The sequence below is a fragment of the Leopardus geoffroyi genome, chromosome A1 (assembly GCF_018350155.1).
Source record: "Leopardus geoffroyi isolate Oge1 chromosome A1, O.geoffroyi_Oge1_pat1.0, whole genome shotgun sequence".
In the NCBI taxonomy this organism is placed as follows: Eukaryota; Metazoa; Chordata; class Mammalia; order Carnivora; family Felidae; genus Leopardus; species Leopardus geoffroyi.
The window spans coordinates 195,709,640-195,727,399 of record NC_059326.1 but is presented as its reverse complement, the minus strand read 5'-3'; the positions used below and the strand labels follow the sequence as shown (position 1 = coordinate 195,727,399).

At 45.2% G+C, this 17,760-nt stretch overlaps 1 protein-coding gene across 1 annotated transcript in view; it reads right to left on the bottom strand.

Annotated features, from left to right (window-relative positions):
• Positions 1-17,760, bottom strand: part of CCDC69 (coiled-coil domain containing 69) — a 36,257-nt gene that overhangs the window by 4,411 nt on the left and 14,086 nt on the right. Inside the window, exons 3-8 of the mRNA XM_045448384.1 lie at positions 15,371-15,440; positions 12,747-12,853; positions 12,134-12,221; positions 2,190-2,263; positions 1,093-1,194; positions 503-622 (exon numbers count right to left, since the gene is read on the bottom strand). Coding sequence (XP_045304340.1) covers positions 503-622; positions 1,093-1,194; positions 2,190-2,263; positions 12,134-12,221; positions 12,747-12,853; positions 15,371-15,440 — 561 coding nt within the window. The remainder of the gene's footprint in view (positions 1-502; positions 623-1,092; positions 1,195-2,189; positions 2,264-12,133; positions 12,222-12,746; positions 12,854-15,370; positions 15,441-17,760) is intronic.

Here is a 17,760-nt window from a genome sequence, read left to right as displayed (position 1 = left end):
GGTGGGGAGACTCCTTCCAGAGCAACATCATCTCTGTTTGGACTCAGCCCCGGGTTCCCAAGGCCTCCCTTCTCCTGGAGACAAAGCCATCTGTGTGCCCAACGCCCACCACTCCCCAGGCCTGTCCTCGCTCACTCTGGCCTCCTACGTCGGTCCGATTTGTCAGCCTTGGCTTCTTCCCCGGCCCCTGCCTGACAGGGGACATCTGCCAGCCCCTCCTGATTAGCCAGGTTACCTGCCCTGGTGTCACCCAAGCTAGAGAAACATGAATAGTCAAGAAAAGCACGGAGGCCCTATGAGAAGGAGCCACTGCTTGACCCGGACTGGCCACAGACAGGCCACAGCCATCCCCAGGGCCAGCATGGAAGGCAGGTCAAAGCTGGGGTGGACCAGGCTGGAGCCTCCTCAAACTGCCTTCCCTCCACACACTTTACAGAGGAAATGCCCGGAAAACAGAAGCCCGAGGTGTATCTTCCCAGCCCCCCGCCTTCCAGTCACACACCACTGTTTCCATGAGGATCAGCCGCTTGTCCAGCTCACGGATACGCTCGTTCTTCATCTCGATGACAAAGTGTAAGCTCTCCAGTTCCTGCTCCCAGAACTGGTTGGGGCTTCCGTAATCCTAGATGGGGACACGAAGTGATCTCACCAGACCGGCAGGGAGAGAGGGGCAGGGGCTACCTGCCTCTTCCCCATTGTGCCTCTAAATCACTGTTTGCCTCTCACATGCCGTCTCCTTCTCTTGGCTCACGGTAAGTGCTTACTACGTGTGATCTCATTCTAGCCTAATGACGCCCTTTGAGGCAGGCCCCACTACCACCCCAGCTGAGGAACCGCAGCGCCGATCGGGTAAGTCACTCACGCTAAGTGGTAGGTCAGCTCTTTGCACCTCGTTCCTCCTGAATCCAGAACCTGAGCATTTTACCATCCCCCCTGTGCTCTAAGTCTTTCTTTCCCTGCAGTGACACGAGGACCCTGTTTCTTCCAGGCTCAGGTCTGAGCCCTGGCCTTGAGGAAGGCCTGGCCTTTCCTGCTGCCCAGACCCTGACCTCCCTGGAGATTCAAGAAGGAAAAGTATTCTCTGCCACCCACCTGGATGTGCTTCTTATAGTCTCGGCTCAGAATGGACTCTTCTACCCTCTTCATCTTGGCCTGGAAGACCTCCAGCTGTGAGGACAGTCCATCAATGGTCTCCTGGAGAAGGGAGCGGGAGGGAGATGGTCAAAGCCTGGTTCATAAAGGCTGAAGGTGGACTTCTGTGCATCCCGGAAAGGGATCAGTTTAGGATTCTTCCATCTATCTTCACTCTGTCCTACCCAACAATGCAGGCTTGGTTTGCTTCAACCATTGCCCGAAACACGCCAGCCCTATCTCTCGTCATAGAGCCTTAATGGCTCCCCATGCCCTTGGGGACAATGTCCCGGTGTTTGAGGCTGGTGCTAGCTTGGCATTCAAAGCCCAACCATACCAGGCTCTGCACTTTCCCAGTCTTCCCTCTTGCTGTTCCTGTGGCCAGGCATCACACCAGTCCTTCTGCTGCTGGGTACATTCCTGCCTCCTACTCTCCCTTGTCAGGAGTTTCCTGCACCCCAACCTTGCCCATTACCTTCAGGATAGAGCAGGGCTTTGATATGGCCCCCAGGCCCCACAGTTTGGCCCTCGCCTCCTGTCCAACCTCAGCTCCCTCCCACTCATACCCTTCACCCCAGGCATCTTGGACTTCTTTCAGTTCTACACGTACTCCATATTTCCCTCTCCTCTCCAAGTCTTTAAGCACAGTTTTGTTTTGTTTTGTTTTGTTTTCTGCCTATGGCATCCTTCTTACCTTCTTCATTTAAAGAATTCCAACCCATCCTTCAGGTTCCAGCTAAGATTTCATCCCTCTGGGAAGTGCCTGACCTGACAAATTGGCTCAGACACCTTCCTTCGTGCTTCCGCCTGCCAGCCCAGCCACACTGTGATGCCCGGTCCGTGAGGTCTCTAAGATCCTCCAACAGTCCTTAGAAAAACAGGCCAACCCTAATCTCAGAGCGAGTCCTCTTGAGCTGATAGCCCAGTCGCCACATGGAGGGGCTGGATACACGGAAGACACTCGTCCCTGTCCCTCACACCTTAAGTGGAGGCCGTGCTGTTTTCCCGCAGGCCCTCCCCTCCCCTGGCAGAGTCTGCCATGGCCCAGCTCTTCTCACCTGCAGGGTTGCCTTGGCCTCCTGGAAGGAGTGGGTGAGGGCTTCCTTCTCCTGCTCATGTGAGGCCCGGAGGACTGCAGGGAAAGGAGACCTCTGTGAGCTCAGATACCCCATAGCTTTCTGGCAGGCGCCATGAGGGCGGGAGAACCCGTGTGATTAGCAGGGCCCCCCAGGGGCCGGGGGTCTGGGGATGGTCTTATTCAATGTTTGTTTACTGGGCTTTGCAGCTGTGCCAGAAATATAGGAGATATTTAACAAAAGCTCATAGAAATGGAAACAAATTCTATCCTCGGAGGAACCGTGAACCCTACCAGATTGTGGGGCCACCCATGCCTCACTGAGGCCAAGACCCCAAAGATCCTGCAGCGACCTTGTTCATTTTGTTCACCACGCCATGGACCGTGCACAGAGCCAATGTTTTGCAAGCTGGGTTACCCAAACTTTGAAACCGTTACATCATCGCTCATCAAACCACCGGCACAAAACTGCAGTCAGTACCTTTCGTCCGGGGCCGGGAAACCTACCTTGTCCTGATTCTGCTTCTTCACAACTGAGAAACCTTGCGAAGATCACCTCGAATACCTAAAAGTCCCATTGCCTCAACTGTGAAGTGAGTTGTCACTAAGGGATGGCTGAAGGATGGCATGAGAAAAGGACACTCAAGGGCTTTCCCTTGATTGATTCCCCCAAATCAATATAGTTTTATTTATTTATTTATTTATTTATTTATTTATTTATTTAGTGGCATGCGTGTGTGAGCAGGCGTGTGAGGAGCAGAGAAAGAGAGGAGAGAGAACCCCAAGCAGGCCCGGTGTGATCAGCAGGAGGTCTGGTGCAGAGCGTGACCTCGTGGTTCACGAGATTGTGACCTGAGCTGGTCTCAAGAGTTGGACTTGGTCGGACTAAGCCACCCAGGTGCCCCAGTATAGTTGTATTTATTATCCTTCCTCCTTTGTAGAGCTCCTTATGGAAAATTCTACCCTTGTCTCCGCTGAAAGAAGACAACTGAGAAGTGACCAACCAGTGGGCGGGATGGGAAATAGGACAGAGAGGACAGGGAAAAAAGAGCTTCATATGACCAAAGGCCCAGGTATACATGGGCCTGCATCACAGTGGGCAGTGACACACACACAAAAACAGTGTTCAGTGACATAAATGTGTCAGAGCTGTCAAAATGGAAAAGATCAGCTGTTTGAAACCTACAGGCTAACTTTTTCCAAATCACGGGCCTAATTTGTTAATTTGCCTATTAAGATGGGTTCTGGGGGCGCCTGGGTGGCTCAGTCGGTTAAGCGTCCGACTTCGGCTCAGGTCACGATCTCGCGGTCCGTGAGTTCGAGCCCCGCGTCGGGCTCTGGGCTGATGGCTCAGAGCCTGGAGCTTGCTTCCGATTCTGTGTCTCCCTCTCTCTCTGTCCCTCCCTTATTCATGCTCTGTCTCTCTCTGTCTCAAAAATAAAAAAAATAAATAAATAAAAAAAACCAAAAACCTTAAAAAAAAAGACGGGTTCTGATTCCAGGTAAGATGGAAAATGTAAACTCCACATAGTTTGTCCCACTGAATGTAGCTATGAAACCTAGACAGACTGAATAGAGTAGTTATTTGCAGACTGTGAAAGGTAAACGGTAGCAGGCAGAGGGGGGAAGAAGACCAGAATTCAAAGTACCATGGAACCAATAGTCTGAAACAAGACTCAGAATCATATGTATTCACATCATTTCAGAATATAATACAAAATTACTCAGCATATGCATCCAAACAGCAAAAGCAGGAAAATCTTAACTTGGCCGAGGAAAGATATTCAGCAGATGTCAACACTGTGATGCTACAGATGTTGGAATTATTAAGAGACTTTAAGGCACCCGATACAAAAATGCTTCATGATCTGGGCGCCTGGGTGGCTCAGTCGGTTGGTCGTCCATCTTCAGCTCAGGTATGATCTCATGGTCCGTGAGTTCAAGCCCCGTGTCGGGCTCTGTGCTGACAGCTCAGAGCCCGGAGCCTGCTTTGGATTCTGTGTCTCCCTCTCTCTCTGCCCCTCCCCCTCTCACACTCTGTCTCTCTCTCACTCTCAAAAATAAATAAACATTGAAAAAAAATTTTTTTTAATATAAAAAAATGCTTCATGAAGTAAGGGTGAATACTCTTGAAAAGCAGGGAAAGATAGAAAGCCTGAGCAAACACATAGAAGCTATTAAAAAGAACCAAAAGGAAATTTTAGAACTAAAAAATGTGATAAATGAAATTTAAAAATTTCCTGGGTGGGCTCAGTAGCAGAACAGAGATGACATAGGTAAAAGCCAGTGAACTTGAATATAGATCAATAGAGATTATCTAGTCTGAACAACAGAGAGATAAAACGATTGGAAAACAATGAACAAAGCCTCAGGGACCCATAACACAATCCGGAAATGTCTAACATTCGTGCATCAGAGTCTCAGAAAGAGAAGAGAGAGAGCGTAGTACACAAACTGTGTTTGAAGAAAGGATGGTTTGAGTGCTTCCCACATGTGGCAAAATGTAAACCTACAGATCGAAGACACTCCCTGAGCCCCAAAGAAAGCAAACTGAAAGTAATCCACACCCAGGCACATCATTTTTGAAAACTAATAACCAAGAAAAAATCGGGAACAGAAGCAGAGAAAAACAGTGCATTACTTAGAGAAAACAACAGGGAGAATGACTGTGGATTTCTTATCAGAAACCTTGGAGAGGAGAAAACGTAAGAACGTAAATAAGAAATAAAAATGGCTGAAATAAAAGAACGGTGAATCAAGAATCTGATAGCCAGTGAAAATATCCTCAGGAAAGAAGGTGAAATAAAGACATTCTCAGATGAAAAAATACTAAAATAATTCCTCACCTGCAGACCTTCTAAAAGAATCGCTTAAGGAAATGCTTCAGACAGAAAGCAAATGATACCAGAGGAAAACTTGAAACTTCAGGACTATAGGAAGAGCAACCAAACTGGTAAACGCCTGGGTAATATTCTTCTTCCTCTTCTTCCTTGTGCTCTTTAAACTACTATTGGTGGTAAATCAATGTAAACAGTGTAACATTATCTGATGGGGCATTCAGTATATGCAGATGTAATACCTAAGACAAACACAACAAAAAGGAGAGAGGATTGGGACTTACGCGATAGTAAACTTTCTGCATTCCACTCGACGTGGCAAAATATTAATTCTGGGGGCACCTGGGTGGCTCAGTCGATTAAGCGTTTGACTTCTGCTCAAGTCATGGTCTCATGGTTCGTGGGTTCAAGCCCTGTGTCTGGCTCTGTGCTGACAGCTCAGAGCCTAGAGCCTGCTTTGGATTCTGTCTCCCTCTCTCTGCCCTTCCCCTGCCTGTGCTCTGTCTCTCTGTCTCTCAAAAATAAATAAAAATTAAAAAATTTTAAAATATTAATTCTAAGTTGTCTCTTAAGTATTTTGTAATTCTTAGAGCAAAGAATTAAAAAAAAAGAACTATACAGGAGATATAATTAAAAGACCATAGACAAGTTAAAGTGGAATACTAAAAACATTCGAATACTCCAAAATAAAGCAGGGAAAGGAAAGTAGAGGATAAAAACAGAACAACCAGAAAACAAATACAAAAATGACAACCTAAATCCAACCATATCAATAACAACACTAAACTAAATAATCTAAACATCCTAAATAAAAGATAGGGATTGTCAGAATGGATCTTAAAAAAAAAATACCCCAACTATGTGCTATTTAAAAGAAACCCACTTTATTTTATTTATTTATTTAAAAAAATTTTTTTTTTTTCAACGTTTATTTATTTTTGGGACAGAGAGAGAGACAGAGCATGAACGGGGGAGGGGCAGAGAGAGAGGGAGACATAGAATCGGAAGCAGGCTCCAGGCTCTGAGCCATCAGCCCAGAGCCTGACGCGGGGCTCGAACTCACGGACCGCGAGATCGTGACCTGGCTGAAGTCGGATGCTTAACCAACTGCGCCACCCAGGCGCCCCAAGAAACCCACTTTAAATGTATGTCATAGGTAGATTAAAAGTAAAAAGGTAGAAAAAGCAATATTAATTAAAGGAAAGTTGCGGTGGCTGTATTCATTTCAAATGAAGTACACGTAAGAATAAGGAATATTACAGGGATGAGGAAGGTCATTACATAATGATAAAGAGGTCAGTTCTCCAGGAAGGCATAGTAATCCTAACTGTTTATATACATAACAAAGGAGCTTTGAAATATATGAAGCAAAAACTAACAGAACTGAAATGAGCAACAAAGACACAATTATAGTTGGAGACTTCTATGCTCTTCAGTATTCATTAGAAAAAAGAAGCATAAAATCAGTAACAATATAGAAGAACTGAACACTGTCAACACACTGATTTAATTAATCTATAAACTACAACCTGACAGTAGCAGAATACACATTTATTCAAGTGCACATGAAACATTCACAAGATAGACCATATCCCGAGTCACAAAACAAACCTTAACAAATTATCAGATGAGCAAAATACAAACCATGTTCTCTGACCATAATGAAAACAAACTGGAAATCAGTCACAGAAAGAGAACTATAAATCTCTAAACACTTATGAGTGTTTGATGAGCCAAAGAGGAAGTCTCAAGGAAAACCAGAAGATATTTTGAATTGAACAAAAATAAAAACACAAAACATCAATCTGTGGGATGCAGATAATTCAGTGCTTGGGGTGGGGGGTGATTTATAGCACTAAAGCCTTATGTTAGAAAAGGAGAAAGGTCTCAAATCAACAATCTGAGCTTTTAGTTTAAGATACCATACAAAGAAGAGCTAAGTATAAAGAAAAAAAAAAAGGAGAAGGAAGGAAATAAACAGAAATCAATGAAATTGAAAATAGGGGGAAGAAATCAATGAACCCAAAAGCTGGTTTCTGGAAAGGATTAATAAAATTGATAAACCTTAAGCAAGACTGACAAAGAAAAAAGAGAATACACAACTACCAATATCAAGAAATTAAGAGGGAATACCACCAAAGACACAGAAGATATTTAAAATAATAGTAAGAGACCACTACGAGCAATTCCAGGCATATAAACTCGACAACTTAAATGAAATGTACCAATTCCCAAAAAAACTACAAACTACCAAAATTCACCCAAGGTAAAATGCATAACCTGGGCATTCCTATTACTGCTAAAGAATTTTAATTTGTACTTAAATACTTTCTGGATAACAAATGTGTGAGAACAGATGATTTCATTCACAAATTCGGCTGAACATTTAAAAATGATATAATACCAATTCTATATAATTTCTTCCATAAATGGAAGAAAATGGGACATATCTCAACTCATTCTATGAGGCAAGTCATACTTTAAAAGTTCAACTGGGCAGATGGTACAGAACAATTGCCCTCATGTACACAGACACAAACATCTTCAGTAAAATATTAGCAAATCAAATTCAGCAACATATAAAAAAGGGTAATAATAGCAGCATGACCAAGTAGGGCTTATGCCAGGAAGGCAAGGCTAGTTCAATATTTGAAACTCAAATCAGGGGCACCTGGGTGGCTCAGCTGGTTAAAGTGTCTGACTCCTGAGTTCGGCTCACAGTTGTGAGATTGAGATTCTCTCTTTCTCTCTCTCTCTCTCTCTCTCTCTCTCTGCCCCTCCCCCCACTCACATGTGTGTGCACTCTTAAAAGGAAGGAAGGAAGGAAGGAAGGAAGGAAGGAAGGAAGGAAGGAAGGAAGAAAGAGAGAGAGAAAGAAAGAAAGAAGGAAGGAAGGAAAGAAAGGAAAGAAAGAAAGAAAGAAAGAAAGAAAGAAGAAAGAAAGAAAGAAAAGAAAAGAAAGAAAGGAAAGAAAGAAAGAAAGAAAGAAAGAAAAGAAAGAAACTCAAATCAATGTAATCCACCATATTAACAGTCCAAAGAAGAAAAATCACACCATTATAGGGGTCATAGATCTAAATGTAAAATTTAAAGCCATACAAATTTTGGAAGACAATATAGAAGATCTTTGTTACCTGGGGTTTGGCATAGAATTTTTAGGATACAATACCAAAAGCATAATCAATACAAGGAAAAAAAATTGGAATTCATCAAAATTAAAAAGCTTTGCTTTGTAACATACATTGTTAAGAAAATGAAAACAAAACAAAACAAAACAAAACAGGGGTACCTAGGTGGCTCAGTCGGTTAAGCATCCAACTTCGGCTCAGGTCATGATCTCACAGTTCATGAGTTCAAGCCCTGCATTGGACTCTGTGCTGACAGCTCAGAGCTTGGAGCCTGCTTCGGATTCTGTGTCTCCCTCTCTCTGCCCCTCCCCTGCTCACACTCTGTCTTGCTCTCTTTCTCAAAAACAAATAATAAAAACATTAAAAATAAATAAAAAATAAAATAAAGAAAACTTCAAGATATACACAGAATATTAAAAAACAAAAAACACCACTTGTTTCTCCCAGTTATCTGTATACCACACCCCAAACAAATAGAATCCTGTATTTTCCCTCCCACTATGCTTTTATTCATTCATTTAATACACATGTATGTACCACCTTATATAAGCCAAGTGATTTAGAAATAACTAAGAAAGAATTCTGACTGATGGGAAGAATTCAAGATAGGCAGTCCCTTCTCCTCTGGGGTTTTTACAACAGTAACATTTTCTTATCAACCTATCTATTATGCGAAAAAATAGTATCGAAGCAATGCACAGACAGCAAAGCTGTTTTCCCACAATAGCATCATGAGGTGGGGAAGGTACACTGTAGAGATTTGGAAAATGAATTGAGATTCAAGGTAGATTCTAGATGTAGAAACTGAACTGAAGTTGAGTGACAGGCCCAGTATCACACAGCACATTGGAATTAAAACATAACTTTTCAAATTCCCAGGGTGAGGGCTTCAATTCCATTTCAAAACATTTTGTGCTAATGTTGCAATATGTTTCAAGAATCTTAAAAGTTCAGACCTCTGTTCTAGTTATTCCATTTCTGGGAATCTAAGGACATAACATGAAATGTCTGCACAGATTTATGCAAAAGACTTTTGGTGCAGTGTTACTTACAGTAGTTAAAATCTAGATGTCTAGACTCACGGGAAATAAGGAAAACCATGTATGCAGTGGTCTAACTTTTATAAACGTTTAGAAGCAGCATGATTATTTGGAAACATGTTGGAAACAATGTCAAATGGAAAGAACCGGATCTTAATATTTTACATACAAAATAATCCTAACTGTATTTTTTAATGTTTTATTTACTTTTGAGACAGCATGAGCAGGGCAGGGGCAGAGAAAGAGAGAGACACAGAATCCAAAGCAGGCTCAAGGCTCTGAGCTGTCAGCACAGAGCCCAATGTGGAGCTCAAACCCACAAACTGTGAGATCATGACCTGAGCCGAAGTCGAATGCTTAACTGACTGAGCCACCCAGGCACCCCGATATCAGTGCATAGCCCGATGCAGGGCTTGAAGTCACAAACGGTGAGACCATGACCTCAGCCGAGGTCAAGACTCAGAGGCTTAACCGACTGCGCCACCCAGGCGCCCCCTAACTGTATTTTAAAAGAGAGTTCTGGGGAAAGATCATGCAAATACTGATGAATAAAAGAAACACCAGTATAGCATTTTCTAGGTCTGTTTCAATAGCGTCAAAAATACACGCAGCCTTCGCCAAAGAAGATACACAAGTGGTCAAAAAGCACATGTAAAGATGCTCAGCAAAACTAGGCATTAGGGAAATGCAAATCAAAACCGCAATGCGATACCACTCCACGCCTCACTAGGACAGCAATAATAACAACAGCAACAACAATGGAAAATAGCAAGTGTTGGCGAGGATGTGGTGCAATTGGAACCCTCGTGCACTGCTGGTGGGAATGCAAAGTGGTGCAGCTGCTGTGGAAAACAGGTTGGCGGTTTCTCAAAAAGTTAAGCATAGATGTGCTGTATGACCCAGCAACTCTACTTCTGGACAGACGTACACCCAGGGAAACTGAAAGCAGGTGTACAAGCAGGTGCGTCTGCTAGTGGCACAATGCACAGTGGCCAAAGGGTGTCCAACCAATGAATGGATAACAAAATGTGGTGTGTCCAGGCCAATGATAATAGAATATTATTCAGCCATAAAAAGGAAGGGAGTAGCTTTTAAAATGGGAGGGAAAAAAAGAAATGTAGTGCAAATGTAATGTGCACCATGGATGCACCCGGAGACATTATGCTGGGTGAAGAAAGCCAGACATGGGGGTCACAGATGGTATGATTCCATTTATTGAGCATCTAGAATGGACAAAACCCATGACCAGAGAGTGGCTCAGTGGCTGCCAGTGGATCAGGGGCTAGGAGGTTGGGCAGGTGCAGGGAGTGACTGCTTGGTGGGTATGAGATTTACTTTTAGGGTAACGGGATGGAACGGGATGGGGTGATGGTTGCTGGGCACTGTGAAGGTACTAAATGTCACTAATGGTAAGTCTTGTATGTATTTTACTCATATATATAGATATAGATATAGATATAGATATAGATATAGATATATACATATATATATATATATATACACATATATATATGGGTATATATACATATACATATATGGGTATGTATACCCATATACATATATATGGGTATATATATCTATATCTATATCTATATCTATATCTATATCTATGGGTGTGTATATATATATATAGATAGATATATATAGATAGATAGATATACTTTGCCACACCAACTCTACCAGAATGTTTTTTGAAAGATAAAATCATGGATGTGGCAAAGATTTTACAAAACAGAGTTCACTGTGTAAGTATCATTGCTATTATAAACAGTGGCAAAAGTTTGAAATTACCTAAATGCCTAACCAATGGGGCTCAGTAAATGAATAAGGGTACGCATTGGAATGCTGTGCAGTTGCTAAAACTTATATTACAGAAGTTAAATGACAAGATGTTAATACCATTGAAACAGAAAAATCAATTTATCTCCTCCCCCCAGTGTATGTGTGTGTGTATAGAAGAATATCCCAGGTGTATACAAACACACACACACACACACACACACACACACACACACACACACAGTGAAAGGGATCTATATTGAAGGGGTAACAGTGACTAGTGACTGGTTCTGGGTAGAATTGTACACAATTTTAATTTTTGCAATAATAAAATAAGTACTAATCATTATTTGCTAAGTATCTTATGAAATATCAGGCACTGTTCTAAATTTTATCTATCCATCTATCTAACAAATCATTTAATTCTCATAAACACCCTAGGAATGAGATTAACTAAATTCTTCAAGGTTGCACAGCCAGTAAGAGGGGAAGCTGGGATTCAAACCCAGGGACTATGGCTGCAGAGCCTGAGATCTTAACCACTATGCTATAAGATCGTATTGTTTAGTCCATAGATTCTAAATTTTCCATCATGGTTACATCACATATAAAAGGAAAGAAAGCTATTTGAAAAAAATAACTAACCATATAAATAACCTAACCATAAAATTTGAGAGCTGTCATCGTTGTAGGGAAGGAATATGGATATTTAAAAATTCTCCTATTTGTCTAGATTTTTCAAATTTCCTTTAAGGAATATGAATTGCTTTTAAAATTTTAAGGGAAAAAACGTCTCAACTAAGGTTAAACAAAGCATGGCGTCAGAGTTTTAAAGCCATTCCTGAAAGGACAAGCCCGAGGATCCTGAAGACTCCAGTGCGGAGGCAGCCAACTGCTTGTGGACCAGAGGCAGGAGGGGACAGCCAGAGGTAGGAGGAAAGGACCAGAGGCAGGAGGGAGGGGCCAGTGAGAGAACGGAGGGGCCATAGCAGGAGGGAGGGGCCATAGGCAGGGGGAGGGGCTACAGGCAGGGGGAGGGGCTAGAGGCAGGAGGGAGGAGGCAGTGGGAGACCACCTGTGAACTCGGTGAGGCGCAAGAAGGACCCTTCTACATCTATGCTAGTGAAGCATTTCCATCCTTACCTTGCAGTGCCTCCTCATGCTCTCCCTCCAGGGCTCTTTGCTGTTCATCTAGTTTCTCTCGAAGCTCCAGCTCCCTCTCCTTCTCCACCTGGGGACAGAAAGTGGTAAGCAGCGTGAGATTGAGCAGGTTCAGCACAGCCTCGCTTATCCACTCCCGGAACCCTGGAGCTTTGCAGAGGCTGGTGATCAGAGTCCCACCCTGTCGTCTACGTGATGGGGACAATCTGAGTTCAGAGAGGGCACAAGGCCTCCAAGACACAGCAGATGTGGCTGACTTTGCTTCTTTAGGGCTTGGAAGGGGGCTCCTAGAGAACCGTCTAGGCGGAAGGCAAGTAGGGGTCTTCCAACCCTGATGCCCGCTCCAGGCAGGGAGTCTTTCTACTGCATCAGAGTGTTTCCCGACCTTTCATTGCATATAATGTACATAATGAATTACATGCAAGCAGTTACAAATATTTATTCAAAAGATAAAGGACTCCCTTCTTGGTAATGGAGTAAGAGATACTTACAACAACAAAATCAAAAGTTGGTCCTCACTCTGGGACTTAGCGAGGTTAGCTGAGCAGGAGGTTTTCCTGCTCAACACAGGTGGGGTTGTGTCACCTGGACTTACCTGTTGTGCCCATTTCTTCCTGTCCTCTTCGTGTTGCTGGAGAATTCTGGTTATATCCTTCTGGCACCGCTCAGCCTCCTCAGATGCGCACAGCTGGACAGTTGTGGCTGTGAGTGAGGAAGCAAAAAATGCACACAGAGCGGAGGAGAAGCCAGGGTCCGGCAGAGAGGATGTGGGAGGCCAGGGCTAAGGGATGAGAACTCCAGTGTCCACCTCAAGAACGGTTTCAGTTGGGAGATCAACCTCCAGAGGCCCCCCCCAACCCCGCACATCTCTCTGGCTTGGGAGACCCTCCTTGGTGCAGGAGCCAGTGGCCTCATTTTGTTGTCCTCTAGGATCTACAGCAGAGCTGGTAACATGCAGGACAGACTCAGCCCGTAAAGCTGCAATTTGCTCTAGCTAATATCTAAATTTAAAAAATAATTAGTTGCAGGGTGCCTGGGCGGCTTAGTCGGGTAAGCGTCAGACTCATGATTTCGGCTCAGGTCATGATCTCGTGGTTCGTGCGTTCGAACCCCTGCATCAAGCTCTGTGCTGACCATGCGGAGCCTGCTTGGGATTCTCTCTCTCTCCCTCTCTCTCTCTCTTTGCCCCTTCCCCGCTCACGCAGTCTCTCTCCTCTCTCTCAAAATAAATAAGGAAATAAACATTTTTAAAAAATTAGTTGCTGAGGTTTACTAACTGGGCAGCTTTTACTTCATGTACAGATGTCTCTCTAACTTGTTTTCAAGGAGCAGGAGAACTGGCAGTGTATGAAGCTGAGGCCAGCCTGTCTCCTGCTTTGTCCAGGGTGTGGCTCCGCCATTTACCCCAGGCCTTGCCTCTCTCTCCTGGGGCTGCCTCATCACCTGCTTTACCTGCTGGGGCCTGAAGGTGTCTGAGTGTGTGACCCCTGACCTTTAGCAGGCCCCACCCCCAGCTGGAGGCAGAGGGGCTGCCGTGAGTGGGAAGGAGGCGCCAACAGGAAGCTTCGCTCTTGCTTAGGGAAACTCCAAAACCCGCCCTGCCCACGCAGCTCTGAGTCCAGTAGGCTCTGGGTGTGACCTAGGGCATGACCCATCCTCTCTGTGCCTCAGTTACCCAATATGTGAAATCAGGATAATAATAATACCCACCTCACAGGGCTGTTGAGATAATTAAATCAGGAAACAATGGCAACAGCAATAATAGTAGCAAGGTAAGGAATACGGAGAGCATATCATGCCCGGGAACGTGCCAGTCCCATTCCAAGTGCCTCATGGGTACTACTCGCCTAGTCCCCGCAACAACCCAACGTGGTGGGTACTGTCACTCTCCCCATTTCACAGACGAGGAAACTGAGAGACAGAGAAGTGATGCAACTTGTCTAGGATCACCCAGTTCACAGTCGGGGAGAAGGGCTGTGGATACACCGTCTGGCCCCACGGCAAACGCTCCTAACTACCACCGTATCCTGCCTGCTTATGCACAAAGAGCGGGAAGCATAGTGCCAGGCATTTAGAAGTAGCTCAGTAAATGTTCTTTATTGTTTACGGAATGTTCTCTGGATATTCATTATTGCTCATGACAAGCATTAGAGGGGCTGGCATTACTGGTGCGGTGGGTATTATTATTAACGTTAGTAGTATTATTACAGAGCTCCATCGACAGGGTTGGCAAAGGGCACGGGGAGAAAGGTGAGGAACGGGGCTCCAGGCAGGAAGCCAGCACTGGGGGAGTGAGTCAGTGCCCTGAGTCCTGGGGGATGGCAGTGGTCAAGTACAGAGAACCCCAGACTCAAACAAACCATTTGGCTCAGCATCCCAGACTTTGGTCCACAACCTGGCCCCAGCCAGGGAGAAGCTTATAAGACAGATATCGTCACCAACAATAGTCTTCAGCCCCACTCCCAGAGATTCTTAATTACTTGGTCGGCGGCGGGGCCCCAGAATCCGTATCTTTGATATTCCCCCAAGTAATTCTTGTGCACAGGCAGGTTACAGAACCTCTGAATTCTGGTCCCATGGCTGATCTGGAACTTAAACTTCATCTATAATGTCCCTGACAGTCTTCAGCCTGTAACTGGACACTTTCAGAGACGAGAGCTCGTTTCATTACGAGGCAGCTCTGATGGTTCTAAAACAACAATCACACAAAAAATCCTTTGAGATTGAGCTAAATTCTGCCTGCCTGTTTCTGCCGCCTTGAAGCCCTTCTACTGACCTCTGAGTCACACTGAACAAGGCTTATCTTTCTTCTCTATGAGGGCACTTCAGACACTTGGAGAGAACTGTTGTGTTTTACTGCAGTATCTTCTTTCCAGGTAGAACATCCTCTGCTCCTTTAACTGCTCCTTATAGGACGTGGCTTCTAGATTCCTCAGCAGCCTGATCTGCCTTCCACTGTACTCCCTCCAATTTTTCTGGATTCTTCTGAAAGTGTACCTTCCAGAAATAAACTCCGCACTCTAGGTATGGCATCAATAGCCAGGAACAGGCCAGTACAGGTCAGGACTATCACCTCCCACATTGTAGACATGATACTCCTATTAATGTAACTTACTTAAGGTCTCATGAGATAATTAAACAGCTATATCACCTTTGTTGGTTATAAGGGAGGAAACCTCATGGATGGTGGGGAGGGCATATATAGGCCTGGCCACTCACCTGTGTCCCCATTGAGGGGACCTAGTTCCTGTGGCTGTGGTCTGGGTAGCTGATCTGGTTTGCGGCGCCTCTGGAAGAAAGGAGACAACAATGACGTGAGGGTAGAGGGTAGAGGTCAGTGTGAGGATGGGTGTAGGATCCTTCCAAAAGCAAGACAGAACTTCCAGTTATGCCAGAGCCTGCCCTGTATCCAGTTACTTAGGCTGCCTCCCCCACTAGCCAAAGGGGAAGGGGTTCCCAGAGCAGAATTTCTCATCATTTCCAGGCGAACCCTCACTGGGGAGTTCGATGCTGGTTGACCTGTCCTTAGAGCCTTGTGGTTTGTGCTGCCATCCACGGGGCCCTCCCTGCCCACCTCTTTCTTCTCCCAGGACTTGGCCAGACCTTCTGCTATTACCCTCACTCCAGAGTGAGGGTAATAGTGAAACTTCCCAGCGTCTAGTTCAGAGACAATTCCCCTTTCCTCCCAAGGCCTATGGCTACCACAACTTCTTTCCAAGTTCCCCATATTGGGGACAAAGCATCAGAAGTCCAAGCCATGATTTTACATGCTTATTCTTTGTTAGAGGGGGGTATTCCCCCAACTATAAGGAGGTAGGGGTACTTACCTTGACTGATGGGGGGAAGACACCGTACTCAGGATGTACCGGATGCTATGATGTCTTATCTATATTATCTTAGCTAATCTTCAGAATTAACCTGGGAAATATGAATGTGCCCAATTTAAAGATCAGGAAGTTGAGGCCGAGTGACGTTCGGGCTCAACCAAAGCAGATTAGTGGATAATTGGCAGAGTCAGGTATCTTAGCCATACCTCTGGGCACGTTGACCAACTTTGGCCAGGATTGGTTCAATCGGATCAAAGGAGGGAACCGATGCCAAAGGCTATATCCCAAAGCAGTGTCAGTGGCACCCAGATAATCAAGTTTCATAAATCGTATTATTTATTTTTATTTTTTCAACGTTTATTTATTTTTTTTGGGACAGAGAGAGACAGAGCACGAACGGGGGAGGGGCAGAGAGAGAGGGAGACACAGAATCGGAAACAGGCTCCAGGCTCTGAGCCATCAGCCCAGAGCCCGACGCGGGGCTCGAACTCACGGACCGTGAGATCGTGACCTGGCTGAAGTCAGACGCTTAACCGACTGCGCCACCCAGGCGCCCCAATCGTATTTTTTAATAGGAGAGTTGATATGGGTTGACAATCAAGAATGACTGAAACGCTGCTAGGAAGCATACTTCTGGTTGGGGAGGAGGATAAGTCAAGGGAAGGCTTCTACAACCTTCTGCTCCTGCCCCACAGTGCCCAGCACAGAGCCTGATACGGTGTGAGCCCCTGACAAGCTGGACCCAACTTGGCACCTCCCCTAGGCCCTGGTGCCTCAAATCTGCTCAGTGGCTGGGCGTGCCTGACAAGTGGGTTTTCCTTTCACCCTGTTTAGACTCAGCTCCCCCTGCCCCGGGGAGCGGGGGTGCCTGGCCAGGGAACAAGCCAGGGAAGCTGTCAAAGCAGGAATCTGGGGAAGTGACAGGAGCCAGCCTCTCTATCCTGGGCTGCAGGAAGGAGGAGATAAATGGTTGTCTCATCCCCGTTGCCACGACTGGTTACACTAATCTGGGAATGTTTTTCATGGGACTGAGAATTCCTGAATTCCAGGCCTGGCTCTACAAAGCTGGATAAATCTCTTCCCTCTTCTGGGCCCCTGCTCCCTCCTTGGTGAAGGAGAGGCAAAAGGAGGTCTTAGTCCATCCCCATGGTGTTCATACTCGGAGCCTATGACCTCAGATCCTCTCAATAGCACCGACAGGCAGGGCTATTACAGGTAAGGACACTGAAGCCCAGGGAGGTAAGCCACCATCACACTGTGCCCTGATGTCAAAATCAACATCAGGACCGGGTCTCTGCACTGGGGCGCCTGGGTGGCTCAGTCAGTTAAGCGTCTGACTTCGGCTCAGGTCATGAACTCACGGTTCCTGAGTTCGAGCCCTGTGTTGGGTTCTCTGCTGTCGGCATGGAGCCTGCTTGGGTTCCTCTTTCCCCTTTTCCCTCTGCCTCTCCCCTGCTCTCTCTGCCTCAAAAATAAATCAAATAAACATTAAAAAAAAAAAAAAAAAAAAAAAAAGAACCAAGCCTCAGCCCTTTAGAGACTGGAGCTGTGTGGTTAAGAACTCTGGGATTCTAGAATTACCCAGACCTGGATTCGAATCTTAAATCAAACCCTGTGTGACTGTATGGGCTCTCCAAACCTCGGATTTCTAATGTTGCTTTAAGGATTAGATGGGATAATGCACCTACAATGTCTGACATATTCTAAGAGCTCAAACATGGCCTGAGTTTATTACTTTCTGAAGAACAAAGACCCTGAAATGCTTTGGGAGATCTCCCTCGG